The sequence below is a fragment of the Eleutherodactylus coqui genome, chromosome 4, assembly GCF_035609145.1.
Source record: "Eleutherodactylus coqui strain aEleCoq1 chromosome 4, aEleCoq1.hap1, whole genome shotgun sequence".
Lineage (NCBI taxonomy): Eukaryota > Metazoa > Chordata > Amphibia > Anura > Eleutherodactylidae > Eleutherodactylus > Eleutherodactylus coqui.
The window spans coordinates 209496650-209511062 of NC_089840.1; the positions used below are offsets into that span (position 1 = coordinate 209496650).

The 14413-nt window shown below is 41.8% G+C and overlaps 1 protein-coding gene across 2 annotated transcripts in view; it reads left to right on the top strand.

Moving 5' to 3' along the window:
- Positions 1-14413, top strand: part of RUFY2 (RUN and FYVE domain containing 2) — a 37393-nt gene that overhangs the window by 15578 nt on the left and 7402 nt on the right. For both annotated transcript variants that reach the window (XM_066600652.1, XM_066600651.1), the window contains exons 4-12: positions 873-990; positions 1092-1193; positions 1474-1597; positions 2755-2819; positions 3163-3228; positions 7803-7872; positions 9086-9184; positions 9344-9457; positions 12241-12405. In XM_066600652.1, coding sequence (XP_066456749.1) covers positions 873-990; positions 1092-1193; positions 1474-1597; positions 2755-2819; positions 3163-3228; positions 7803-7872; positions 9086-9184; positions 9344-9457; positions 12241-12405 — 923 coding nt within the window. The remainder of the gene's footprint in view (positions 1-872; positions 991-1091; positions 1194-1473; positions 1598-2754; positions 2820-3162; positions 3229-7802; positions 7873-9085; positions 9185-9343; positions 9458-12240; positions 12406-14413) is intronic.

Genomic DNA, 14413 nt, shown 5'->3' on the forward strand with positions numbered 1-14413 from the left:
TATGGCATACTGTCCTGTCACTACTTCAGTGTTCACACCTATACAAACACATTGCCCAGTATTCATGGATGGAGATTTCAGTCTACACAAGGTCTGATAACACCAGACAGAAGGCGGTGTATTGTCATCAGAAAATGGCAGAGGTGCAGCATTCGGCTGCAAACACACATGCAGTTTTTGATGCAATTTTTCGAGCCTAAGCCAGAAGTAGATCCATCAGGGAGGAGAATTATAAGCCATTCCTTTATATTTCCCATGCCTTTTGTACCCACTCCTGACTTTGGCTCAAAGAGCTGCATCAAAAAGTGCCACTAAGACTGTACCAGAAGGTACCACAGAAATGTGAAACTTCCTTCTTCCTCTGCCTCATTCACTGATCATTCACTCCGAATACACTGCTAAAATCTCTACACTGAAGTCCGTACATAGAAAGACCAAATCACAACTGCAGCTCATAGAAGTCTATGGAGAGGAGAGAAGGAGGAAGGGAGACAAAGGCAGATGGACAAATACAGAAATGACTGCAGCCTCTAGTAAATGTTTTATCTCATTGCAGGGCCTGGATTAACCGCTACACTTCTCCATACTGCTGTATAATGTCCCCCATCATTGGGTTCTTTTCTCTGCACATTGCATGTGCAAATTTTGTCTGCTCAAATACGCCCGTGTGAATCCGGCCTTAAACTTGTGGCATCAATTCATTGTCTCTAACCACTATTAATCTAGTTCGCCCTGGCCCAGAAATTCTGATAATCTGATTGCAAAAAGAGTTGTTACAAAGCACCCTGTATACAGTGCAGTGTGCTTGTAATACTGGTAGTGACTATATATAATATATAACTGAATATTACTTTTTACCACTCTTTTTTTAGTGAGAAAATCCTTTCTCAGCTTTAACAGAACAATATGGGGTCCTTTGGAGATGGTAGACAAAATATGTCCTGAAGCAGAAGACGTTGCAGCCAGCGTAAGGGATTTACCTGGACTCAGGTGTGCTTTTTATGTTTCTGTGTAACCTGTTATTACTGTGTGTCTTATATGCTGAGTATGAGCTCAGTATAAACAATTTGAACTGCTTCTTTCCATCTTAGGACTCCCCTTGGTCGAGCTAGAGCCTGGCTGCGGTTATCAATGATGCAAAAGAAACTGGCAGATTACCTGCGTTGTCTGATAATGCGCAGAGATATTTTAAGGTAGGTCACTACAATAGTTCAATTAAAGTTTCCAGTTTTTAGATGAAAGACGAAGGAAGAATTCTGCAGGCAATTTTGACTGATGATGTAAGAATAACATTGGTGGCCAGTAAACCACCAGCATGTCTTTAGGAAGTTGGGGTTTAGCTTTCCAAACCTATCCATGTAAAAACGTCTTTTACTGCATTGTGTAGTAGAAGAATATATCAATTAAGGTGCAAAAATATGCTATTCTGAACTTTGTGATATACAAGTATTACTTACCGTTGTATTTTTTCAGTGAGTTTTATGAAAATCATGCAGTAATGATGGAAGAAGAAGGAACCGTTATCGTTGGGCTTCTGGTTGGATTGAATGTAATTGATTGCAATCTCTGTGTCAAAGGGGAAGACCTGGACTCACAAGTATGTTACATCAATGTCACATGTACTTTTTCAATCTTTAACCCCCATTTTTTTAGTAATTATAGTAAAACCATATTTTTCACATTTTTAATTATAGTACTCCTTTAGATGGAGATATTTAAAACTCTACTTTTGAAGAAGACAATTTATAGTAATCATATATAGTCTTGTGTTTGTAGTGATTAATGCCGAACGGTCAAGGAGGGGTTCTTTATTTAAAAGGGTATTTCTGCGAGTAAACTTTTTCCAAGTTTTCATCCATCCGCTTGATGAGTGAAAACTGATAGATCAGTCCAGCCGGCTCTTCTCCTGAATTCATGAATAGGTGAGTGCTGCCTCTGATTGGCTGAGTGCAGGGACCAATCAGAGTCAGCTCTCAGCTGTCATTCAGTAGCTGAGAGCTGCCTCTGAGTGGTTACAGTGCTCAGCCAATCAGAGGCAGCCCATTCAGCAGGCGGGGATTTTAAATACCTGCCTGCTGAATACTACTGAGAGCAGTGCAGGAGAAGAGTCGGCTGGACGCGGCTGAGCCCCGGCAGCTGCAGTGAGGTGAGTATAGATTGCTTTCAATGGAACCGGCTGTATTGCCGGCTTCATTGAATTCAATGGGAGAACATTACGCTCCTCTGTGACAGCTGTGGCAGAGGAGAACGATCTTTACTGTATATTCTCAATGGGGTCAGCGCTGCTGCCGCCAGCCCCATTGAGCGCACATAAACAGAACACCGATTTGTGCAGAATGCAGTTACATGCGTTCTGCGAATCGTTGTGTCCTATAATTTTTGCCACATGCGTTTGTGCGCATGAAAAATTTGCACATGTGACCGCTACCATTGCAAAGCATTGGTTCTACATAGATGCGGATCGCAAACGCAGCTGTTAGACACGCATACAAACGCCCGTGTGGCTGAGCCCTAAAGGGGTTAAAGGGACCTACAGCAAGAGCACTGCTATTTTTCATGTCTGTATCTGTTTGGCTCAGATGAATTATAGGACTATTAGGTATCTTTCATGGGGGTTCTGGCTAGCCAATCCCACGATAAACAAGTGGCCAGAATGACGTAAAACAGTCCTGAATTCTGGTAATAAACTTATATAAGAAAATTGCTATTAAAGTAGTTCGCTAACATATTTTATGTGCATATGTTCTTTTGTAGGTTGGAGTGATTGATTTCTCCATATATCTAAAATCAGAAGAAAATGATCAGAACAGAGAGGGAAGGTAATAAATGCTATGATATATTTTTGTCAATGAGGTAGTCTGTATTATAGACATTCCCTTGATATGCAATAGTAGAGATTGTCCCCTGGTCAAATGACTGGTCTGGAGGACTGATAACATACATTAACTTCAGTGGGCTCTGTGCAATGAACTTTTTTTGTACACTGGTTCTCCTAGTGATAGTAACACAAACTCTGGGAAAGCCACTTGCTGCACTCATTTAGCTGTACTATTTATCCACTGTATAATATTATGTGTGCTTTTCAGATTCTGTCAAGTTTCTAATTATGTTTGAATATTTATATTAATGAAAAGTTTAATAATTGACCTCTCTTGATGTAAGGAATGTGCATATTTCTGCAATACTGGACCAGAAGAACTATGTTGAAGAACTTAACAGACAACTAAAGTAAGTGTACGGCAAATAGCCATTCTTTCCAACTGCTTACACAAGTCTTGGTTGCTGACCGTGCATGGAGGAATATTTTTGCAATCTGACCATAAAAGATAATTATTAACAATATTATGTTTATGGTAAGGAACCATCAACAATTAACAATATATTGTGATGACATGGATTGGTAGTAAATGATGTAGCAGACACCGTTATAAATATACAATAACCCATACATATAATTCTGGAATAAACAGCCAACAAATAAGGCAACAAGGATTTTATTGTGAGGGAACTGGTGCTGCCTTTAGATGTAAAGAAAATATATTTTCAGGTAAGACAAACTTTAAAGCGACCCTTCGGTTCCCGGACAAAATACTATCCTGAGATCAGAGGAGGTTGGGGAAATATTATCTGCACTTGTTCTTCTCTTCCGTCTGTCAGATCCGCAGGTTCCAATCCCCTTTTGCAGCCTTCGAAGATGACAAACTGCAACTTTCTATCTAGCTAATGCGCACTGCTCTCTGATTGGCCAGTGCTGATCACCTAAGCAGCATCGGCCAGTCAGAGAGCAGATATAATGTACTGGAAGTCTAAGACTACCAAGAGGGTTATGCCTATGGTATTTTAATACCACAATGTGTCACTATTTCTTCAGAGGCTTGAAAAAGGTGTTAAGATAACACTGAAACCCGTTGCCCACCATCACATATGTTGTATTTATTGTTTGTCTATCATGGCTAATTCAGCCTAGACACTTAACTAAATAAAGGATTTGAAATTCCGCTTAGCTGGATCTCCTATTTAAAGATGGTGAAACAACCTTGTGATTTAATCGCTTACCTGGATTAAGGGCTGTTCTCATCACCCCTGTGAAGTAAGTTTCCTATCTATCTTTTACCAACCAATGGTTCACTACCTGGAGTGCTGGGGTTATTTTCTGGCACACTGTCCATTTGCTTCCTTGCTATCCGATACTCCCATTTGGAATCCCCACTGATGTTCTTCTCCTTTGCTGGCTGTCTGTGCTTTCCCATTCATTTGGAGGCTTTTTGCCCAATGAGAGGTGACTTTTAGAGCTAGGTACCTGTCCAGTAAGGTTCACCTGGATGTGGCGGATGGGCCCACATGTTTTGATCAAACTATGTGCTAAAACCGTTGCATTTTTATGCAGTTAGTGTAAACAACAGTTGTGCAATTTAATTCAGATATTAAATGTATATGAGTACTGAGGCACGTGTTTCTGTAAATAGCAAAAGTAGGCAGGGTATTAAGAACAGACTGCAATTTTAAGGAACCCTCTGAGCCCAGACTGAACTCCTAACCGCCGGAAGATCCAGCCTGTAGTATTGGAGAATTTACTGTTTGAGAAAGCATTGATTGCAGGGAAATTAAATCTTAAGTTTGCTAAACTTTAACCCCTTTTGGAATCCTTCTTCAAAAATAACAATATGCAAAGGTTCTAGTACTTGCTTTTTAGAACACCAGTCAGAAAACAGGTTCCATATTCTATTATAAACCTTGTTAGTAGACTTTTTTTCGAGAGGTGATCAGGTACAGCAGGGTATTAGAGCCTCCATGCCCACTTGTATCACATCTTGTATCTAAGCTAGTGGTACAGCAGCGTATTAGAGCCTCCATGCCCACCCGTACCACATCTTGGGTACTAGGGTCTCCATACCCCCCTCCCATCCATATAATAGATCTTGTATCCAAGCTAGAGGAGGTACAACAGGGTACTAGAGCCTCCATGCCTCCCCGTATCACATCTTGTATCCAAGCTAGAGGCAGTTCAACAGGGTACTAGAGCCTCCATGCTTGCCTGTATCACATCTTGTATCCAAGCTAGAGGCAGTACAACAGGGTAATAGAGCCTCCATGCCCACCCGTATCACATCTTGTATCCAAGCTGGAGGTGGTACAACAGAGTACTAGAGCTTCCCTTAAAGGGGTCAGTTTTCTGCAATGAATTGTCCTTTTGCTCTGATATTGTAATCACTTACTTATATCAACGTTACAATCGCATTCTGACATTTGATTCTGAAAACTTCTTCTAGCTGATGGATTTTTTTGGACAATAGAGTGTATCAATGAACAATAGTTTTCACTTCAAAGGAAATAAAACTTTACTACCTTGCATGCCAGGCCCAAAATGGTAGAGGTTGTGGATGGTTGCCTAGCTGGTAGAGGTGACATCCCCAGTTTATGGTTATACCAAAATCCCTTTTCTTACAGCATTTTATGCTGCTAAATTTCTAGAACTATAATAAGGGAGCGTTCACATACCGTCATTGTACACACTATGTGACTACGCTCGGGGGTTCTGTGAGAACTCCTGAAATAAACACTGTGACGGAATCCCTGGGTCCAAATGGGGGCCATTTAATTTCATTGTTATGCAGACACCTCTTTAGTGTCCATTTTATAAGGTTCACGTTAGTTTTTGTTATATCTGAAGTATAGAATAGCGCAGTCAACTACGTTATTCTGTATCCAAAATATAATAGAAACAAACAGATACCTTGTGAAATGGACACCAAAGAGGTGCCTGTTTTACAATAGAAGTGAATGGCCAGGGATTCCATCACAGCGCTGTTTACAGCTGCTGTCACAGAACCTCCGAGCATAGTCACATAGCATGTACAATAATGCTATGTGAATGCTCCCTAAGTCTCAACACATCAAGGTAGGAAACATATCAGCTGCAAGTAAGATGGATAAATTGAAGAAAAACCATACTTAGGCCACCTTCACATGGGTGAAAAAAATTGTGTGACATTTGTGCGTTGCGAGACACACACAAATCTTGCATGAATATGAAACCCATTCTTTTGAATTGGGTCATACACAAGTGATTTTTTTTCCTGCATGGCACCACGATGCAAGCCGGGAAACAAATCGTGGCATGTTTTGTCTTGCTGCATGCTCTCGCATTGCAGTGCCCATTGTTTTCAATGGGGCTGGCAGCAGTATCGCACCACGTGCTAGGTGCACACGATACAATGTTTCCATATTGAAAACAATGGGAGAAACTCTGTGATCCTCCGCCACAGTGGAGGATTGCGACTTCACAGAAGTGATGTGAGGCGATTTTGTTACAAAAACACCCTGCTTCCTGGGCAAAATCACATGTTGGCAAGTGCGATATCGGGCCGCAATTCACGGCCCAATATTGCACTTGTCCGTGTGAAGTTAGCCTTATTGTGGCAGAAGGAGGAGTCAACTTTTAGATGCTTAAAATAAAGCAAAATGCCAAATCCACAGGCGGTGACTCCTGCTTATCTTTCAGGTTATGTTCCCTTTATAAACCAGCATCCCGACAGTAAAAAGTAATGGGACACTGGCCAGATCCAGAAAAATCTGTCTATGTCAGATTTATAAAGGCGTTGTCCCAATTGAATAATCCATTTCCATATATACCATAGTAGTACATATAGACATGATGCTGGAGCTGTCACAGGTCTCCAGCCATGTTGGATCAGGTACGGGGTGACATCATGGCGTCAGCCCCAGTCATAGTGATGCACATGCCAGGGCCTGCTCAGTGTCATTTCAGAGCTGGATGCCAACATGAACACTTCTCTGCAGAATTATGAGTTGATTGGTCGGCTGGGAGACATGTGTTACAACTGGCCAATCAGCTCCTGTCTGTACACATTTATTCTGGCTCCTCCTCATAGAAGATGCTGGTTATACTTCCAGTCTGAGGGTTTTTCTGGTCACATTGACAGTTCCTGTCATTGTCAGATAAGTCAGTTTAGTGTAAAGGATATTGTGGGGTGCTATGACATCTAATCTCTGACTTTATTGCTGTTGTATTGAATCCGGCTCATTGTGTGCAAACCTCCATCTAAACTATGTTTCTTGTTATTCTCTGCAGTTTATATATGTCTGTAATCCAACTAGGGAGAGTCAGGGTCTCTCCATGTTCCTGACGTGGTCACCCTTGTCAGGATGAGTACTCTGCTTTTATGTAGGGTCTTATCACATTGGTATTTAGGGTCAGATTTCCCTTCCCCTCCACTTTTGGCTTCATTATTCATATTTTATACTCAGCATTAATATATTGTGTGTGTATCCGATCTTTTTGAACAACTAATTACGTCTGATCCGGGCTAAGTTTTAAGTGTCTGGCTCGGAGGTAACAGTAGCATATTTCCTATTAAGGACCCCTTAATATCAAGGGTTTCTTTCTGATCATTAGAGGCACTCAGTCAATTTCCATATATAGTTCTTGAATTGGGCTGTTATACGACATCATGTATGGCTAACTTCACATTTCCTATAACATGCCATTCTCTGTTCACTCTGGCATCATGATTTTGTTCCAACAGGTTTTCCCAGTCCCTGATGGACAAAAAATAACATTTAAAAAACTGAAAAAATGGAAACTTGATGGACATAACTTAATGAGACCACTGATGGATCCTGAGTCATACTATCATTCCTTGACTTTAATTCTTTTTAATTGAAACCTTTTTTTTGCTCTTTAATTCTATAATTTTCTTCTTTGCAGTAAACAAACAAGTGAGCATGGGCTCGTATAGCAGTGTAACTTAAGCTGTGTTGCTTCTTTTGCTTACTTGCAGCGGCACTGTGAGCAGTCTTCATGCAAGAATTGACACATTGGAAAAGTCAAATACAAAACTTATTGAAGAGGTAATGTATTTAAAATAGAATCTTTTGTGGAGTTTTCATATGAATCTGACAAAAACTATGACATGCTCCATTAGATGTTGCTTTACAGAGCTACTATTAGTAAGCATTGCTTCTAGGGAAGACTCACTGTATGCAGCAGACGGAGTAGTTAGAGTATCATAGCACAGAATCGTAGGGACTCTACCTAGGGTCTAAGTCTACCCTTTGGCATAGTAGAAGCAAAGACTTTTGCTCATTGTAGTGTAATGAACTGACATTTTGTTTTTAAACTTTACATCATAGACACAGAAATGTTTTATAGGTTGAGAATTGTCCTCCAGTGATTGTCATGCTGCAGTTTTTCTAATTATAGAAGGGCGATAAACAGAAATCGAAGGGCCTCGTAGGAAACCTGAGAATGGGCCTTACTCGCCATTGATATCTTTGCCAGATGGACCACACATTTATTAATGTTAATATCCACCATTCCATTTGGAGGGCCACAATTCTGTTCTGATTAATTTCACAATTTCACATTTCTGTTTTCCAGTTTGAAAAATGATATATACTATATGGCCAAAAGTATGTGGACCCCCCGGTCTAACTATTGAGTTCAAGTTTTTCAGTCACATCTACTGCAAACAGGCACATAAAATCAAGCGCACAGCCATGCAATGTCCATAGATAATCATTGGCGATAGCATGTATCATACTAAAGAGTTCAGTGACTAATTGTGGCACTGTCATAGGATGCCACCTATGCCACAGGTCAAACCGTGAACTACTGGTCAACCGTGTGAATTGGATGCGTCTAAGAGTAAGAACAGCTCAGCTATGAGTGTGAAGCGTGTATAAATCACCGATCCTTTGTTGATCACTCACGGCAGAATTCCATGTGCAAGTGAGGTAAAGCAGTCTGATGGACCAATCTGGTTTTGGCGGATGCCCAGAGAACTCTACCTACTGGAATGCATAGAACCTACTGTGAATTGTAGTTAAAGAGGGACAATAGTTTGGAGGCTTTTTCACGGTTTAATTAATAGATTTCCAGTAGTATAAAACATTTTGTACCCGATACGACTTCCAAATGGCCATCACAATGACTGCAGTAGCAAGGTGGAGAACTTATAGAGACATTGATGTATCTATAGATCAGCATATGAGTATGAATAATCCCATCTCAGGGGTCAGTTTGTTCTCTAGCATCTAAACTGCGCTTCTTTCCATCTTTCAGTTGGCTATAGCTCAGAATAATATTATCAAACTCCAGGAAGAAAATCATCAACTAAGGAATGAAAATGCCATGATTTTCATGAGAGCGCAACATCTTGAGGTAAATGGGTTTCTCAAAGATAAGCCATTTCACCAAGAGAATTGCACTTTTTTTTGCACAATGTTACTTCACGTCTAAAGACCACCAAATATTTGCCATATCTCAACCATGACCAACCATGTATCTTCATATAATTGTATTAAATTGCTTTGCATGTAGGCAGCCAAAGCTGAAATAGAGGCTGAGCAGATGTACAGACAGCATTCAAGACATGGGATGAGTGAAATCTTTACTGACATATGCACTCATCATGATGAATCACAACTGAAACAGGTATGCTTAACACATTTTGGGGTGTTAACAACACACCCTTAGGGACCTTTTACACGGGGCGGAATAAGTCGCACTATGCACTGCAAGCTGCGGTAAATTCCGTACCTGCGAATTTTGATGCGGAATTAAAAATGGACAAAAAACCCCATGCAATTCTGCATCAAAATCCATGGATTTTGGTGTGGAAATCCACAGCTGCAGATTTGGCTGCATTCCTGTTGTGTAATTCTGTCTTGTGTGAAAGGTCCTTTAGAAGTTTTCTGAAAATACAATATATCTTAACGACTCCTTCAAACTGGTGAGAGCGATATCGCATGGTTAGTATATTGGCCGAGTTCGATCGGGGTTTGGGATCTGGCTCTCTAGCATAATTTGAATGGTGAGCTTTGTCTGTGTTAATGGCTGATCAGCTGACTATGCAATGTAATTAGTCCTCAGCTGTGTGATTAGGATCCATCTGCCCAGAAAGGGGCCGAGGGTCCCGACTGTGCATTGTGAATGGAGGCCTGGGTATTACACCTCAGGGGGAGTGACCTCTACAAGGCTTTAAAAGGAGACATCTGAGCTAGAGAAGTCATATACCTCCAGCCTACCATCAAGACTGGAGGTGCAGCTCTGCTTCCTGTTTTATTATTTTGGTGCTCCTCACCACAATCTCCTCTACCTTAGCCAGCTTAGAAAAGATTTCCTATTCAGGCAGTAGTAGAGAGCTAGATGCTATACAGATTGACCATCAGGAGCTCCTCTCCCTGAACCTTTTAGGCAGTCTTTTGCTCCACTAACTCAGGGCATTTTTCCTGGTTGCTGATAGAGGAGACTGGTACTATTTTTGATAGCTCTTTCCTTCATCTTGGATGGTTTATCAGTATAATCCTCTCCGGGATACCTGTCCTCATTAATTGAGGTATTTATCCTGTTTTTTTTCATGAGGGGTACAGTCCCATGATCTATGGTATTGTACTAAGTTGTAATAGGGACTTAAAACCAGAAGTGCAGCGAGCTGTTTGTCCTGGCCTCTATTTCAGAGGATCAGGTTAAACTTGGTGAGAAACTATGTCCATCGCGTAACATGGTTGCGTCATATTATCACGTAAGGATAGCACTACAATTATGAACATTTGTTCACTAAGGTTCCTGAGGAGCCGGTCAGGTGTTCTCTCCATTGAATTTTTCTCACAATCCAGGAATTGAGATAAAATCTGATCTCTGGACAACAGTAACCTAATTTGGGACTACGAACGATAGATACCCTAACTGTTCTCCGTCCAGACAAATCTCATAGCTAATATTTGTATCTGGGGTATACCTTATGGTATATAGAGGAAGCTAACCACTTCGCTTCATATCTGCCTTTATCCCTTAACTATTAGGATCCCAGATACAAAAACTCTTTCTATGCTTTTGTTTGTCTCTTTGCGCCATCTTATATTTCACTTAGGATAACTAATAAAAGTTCAGTTTTAAAGGAATTGTGCAGTGAAGATAGTTCTGGTATATTTGATTCCCCTGCTGCAGTGAAAGTATTGATTTCAATGGGTTCATTCTCTCTGCTGTTTTTTGCAGGAACAAAAAATAGGACCTGCTCTATTTTGTGCATATTTGCGCACCAAAGAGCTCCTTAGAGGTCTATGGGAGCTGCGCAAACATGTACATCTGCGCATGCGGGTTTGCGTTAAATGCTGCACATACCCGCGATCACTGGTACCTCGTTAGGCTACTTAGCCATTTAAATCAGGGCAGGGTGATTCCTCTACCTGTGTAAACAAGCAGTTCCTGCGCAAATACTTTGCATATTTGTGCAGGCATGTGCGCAAAATACACTCACTCACTGTGCCAAAAAATAGTGCAGGAGCGACTGTATTGCAAAACACGTTTGTCTGTCGAAACCCTTAGCTGGATGGGTTGGAGTGCTCCTGTGCAAGGAAAAACAGTGACGGGGCTGCAGTGATGAATCTGCTATATACCATCACTTTAAGAGATGGGAATGTCCTCTTAGGCTATAGGCTACCTACACATGGGCGACCATGACATCGCGCTTGGAAACCTGCGGATGTGCGTCGATTATCATGCAAAACGCATTGCATCTGTGAAACGTCGATCCTTTCACAAGAGTTCCATGCGCGAAAGGATTGGAAGTGTTTCCCTTTAATTTCAATGGGAAACCTCGCATTGTATTCACATGCACATCGCATGACATGCGTGCGCCACGCGATGCGTGGGAGGTCCCATTGAAATTAAAGGGCGATGCGTTCTGAGGAACGTGAAAAGTTAGAACATGCCATGTAAATATATAAACATCGCTCATGTACATGACTCCATTCAAAAGAATGGGGTTCATATTCACAAGAGATTTGTTCGTCTCGTAACGCACAAATCTTGCGCAAGTTTCTAGGCCGTGTAAAAGCGACCTAAGGCTGCCCACCCACTAGCGTTTTTTTACTGCGAAATTCGCAGCGTTTTTTTTTTCTGCAGGGGTCTTTGGGCTATGGGACATGCAAAGCTAAAATCGCGATCGCGCAAAATCGCGATATCGCGGTAAATCGCGATTTTGCGCGATCGCGATTTTTACATTACAAGTCCCATAGACCCCCTGCAGAAAAAAAAAACCTGCGAATTTCGCAGTGAAAAAAAACGCCAGTGGGTGGGCGCCCTTAGTTGGAAGACTGGACACGCATGCAGTAGACATTTTAGATTTCAGGTAGCATTTTACAAGCTGTTATGCCATAAAACTTGCATTTATTCGTCATAGGATTATGTAATCCTCATGTTTTTCACCATTTCAGGAATCGGACAGTGATCTAATGCCAGTGAGGGTGCAACGTGAAATTGAATTTGCAGTAAACTTCTTGGAGAAAGATATTCATGACAAGCAAGACACTCTCATTGGTCTCAAAGAACAGCTAAAAGAAGTGAAAGCCATTAATTATGAGGTGTATCAGAAAAAGCAGGTATGTCATCTATACAAAATAACTGAAACCTGTTGTTCAAAAGGCCTTAGGGAAATTTCACATGGGTGGAATTATTCTGCAGCACACAGCACAGTTTACTGTAATGTGGAACATTTTGCATCAAAATGTGAATGTCTAATTATGCAGATTTTGATGCAGCATTGAATATTGTTTAGTTATACTAGCAGTTTCACATCGAAAACCCCATTTAAACATGTGGATTTAACTTCGGTTTTCTGCAACGTCCAATTCAGCTGCACATTGCAGAACAATTCAGTTCTGTGTGAAAAGTTCCATAGAAATTTAGAGGGGTTTTCCAGAAAATGAAAGTTGATGGAGAAGATAAAATCATTGCAATTACGACTGCCGGTCACTATATAGGCATTGGAGCAGCAGCTTCCACTCTGACCCAAATGTATCCCAGCAGGTGTTGCCTCTACTCACTCTGCCTGCAGCTCTAGTCCAGGGCACAGTGTAGAGTCTGTGACTGCTGACGTCTACGCCGAGGTGAGTGGTCAACAGTCCCAGACTCAGCAGCGGCTGCTGCCACCAGGCTGGAGTTGCAGATGAGTATAAAGCTTGTAGAGATGCTGCCTGGCCAGAGGCTAATAGGGAGGGGGGAAGTTGCTATTGGCCTCTGGCTGGGCAGCATCCCTGGGACTACTATGGGGGTCACTATCACTACTGGGACCACTATAGAGGTCACTATTACTACCGAAGCCACTATGAGGCGGGGGGGGGGGGTCAATGTTACTACTGAAGCCACTATGGGGATCACTATTACTACTGCAGCCAATATGGGGGACACTGTTACTACTGCAGCCACTATGGGGGACACTGTTACTTCTGGGACCACTTTGGAGAATCACTATCACTACTGGGGTCACTGTTACTATTGTGTCTACTATGGGGGCACTGTTACAACTGGGACCATTATGGGGCTCACTTTCACTACTGGGACCAATATGGGGGTCACATTTCACTAATAGGGCCACTATGGGGCTCACTTTTACTACTGGGACCAATATGGGGGTCACATCTCACTACTGGGGCCACTATGAGAGCACTGTTACTACTGGGACCGCTATGGGGGTAATTATTACTATTGGGGCCACTATGGGGGTCACAATTAGGGCTTTTTCACATGGGCATAAGCGCATTTTGGTCATAAAAATACACTACATATTTACACGACCAAAAATCACTTACGCTTGTGTTTTTATGTTCCTGCATATTAACTGTTTTTTTGCGCTCAACAGTTCACTTCAATGGCCTATTGCGATGCATCAGTAAAAACTATTCATGCGCTCAGACACTAGGTCAGGAGGATAGAGATAAACTCACCTGGCAGTTGGGAGGGAGATCAGCTGGTTGCTAAATATTCTCTCCCCTCTGGATGTCAAAGAACACCTTGTAAATACATTTGTTTCCTGCATTGCAATGCCATGTAGGAAAAGATCAATCATGTGTATGATCCCATTCAAAAGAATGAGGTTCACATTGTGCGAGATCTGTGCATCTCGCAATGCACAAATCTTGCGCACTGTTCTCACCCGTTAGAAGGCAGCATTGAGGCTCAAACAGAAAAGCGTGTTTTTGCTCATTTTTGTGTGCGAGAAAACCCCATGTGCATAACACAGAGAATAGAACCTATTGATTTCAATGGGTTCAGTCTCACTTTTGTTCCCGTTGTTTTCACACGTAGTGCTGTGAGGCTGTTTTGCCATGAAACCGCCTCGCATCCCTGGGGAATTCACATAGTGGGAAGCGCAATATGGGGGCAGGATTCTCAGCCCTATATCACGCTCGCCCGTGTGAACTTAGCCTAAGGGTGGCTTCCCACGGACATATTTGCGCGCTCAATACACAGAGTACAGAACCCATTGATTTCAATGGGCCCATCCTCACTTTCGCTTTTGTGCAGGAATTCTGTGCGCACAAAAAAATACAGAGCATGCTCTAATTTAGTGAGCATATCCACACCAAAGGCTCCCTAGGAGTCCTATTT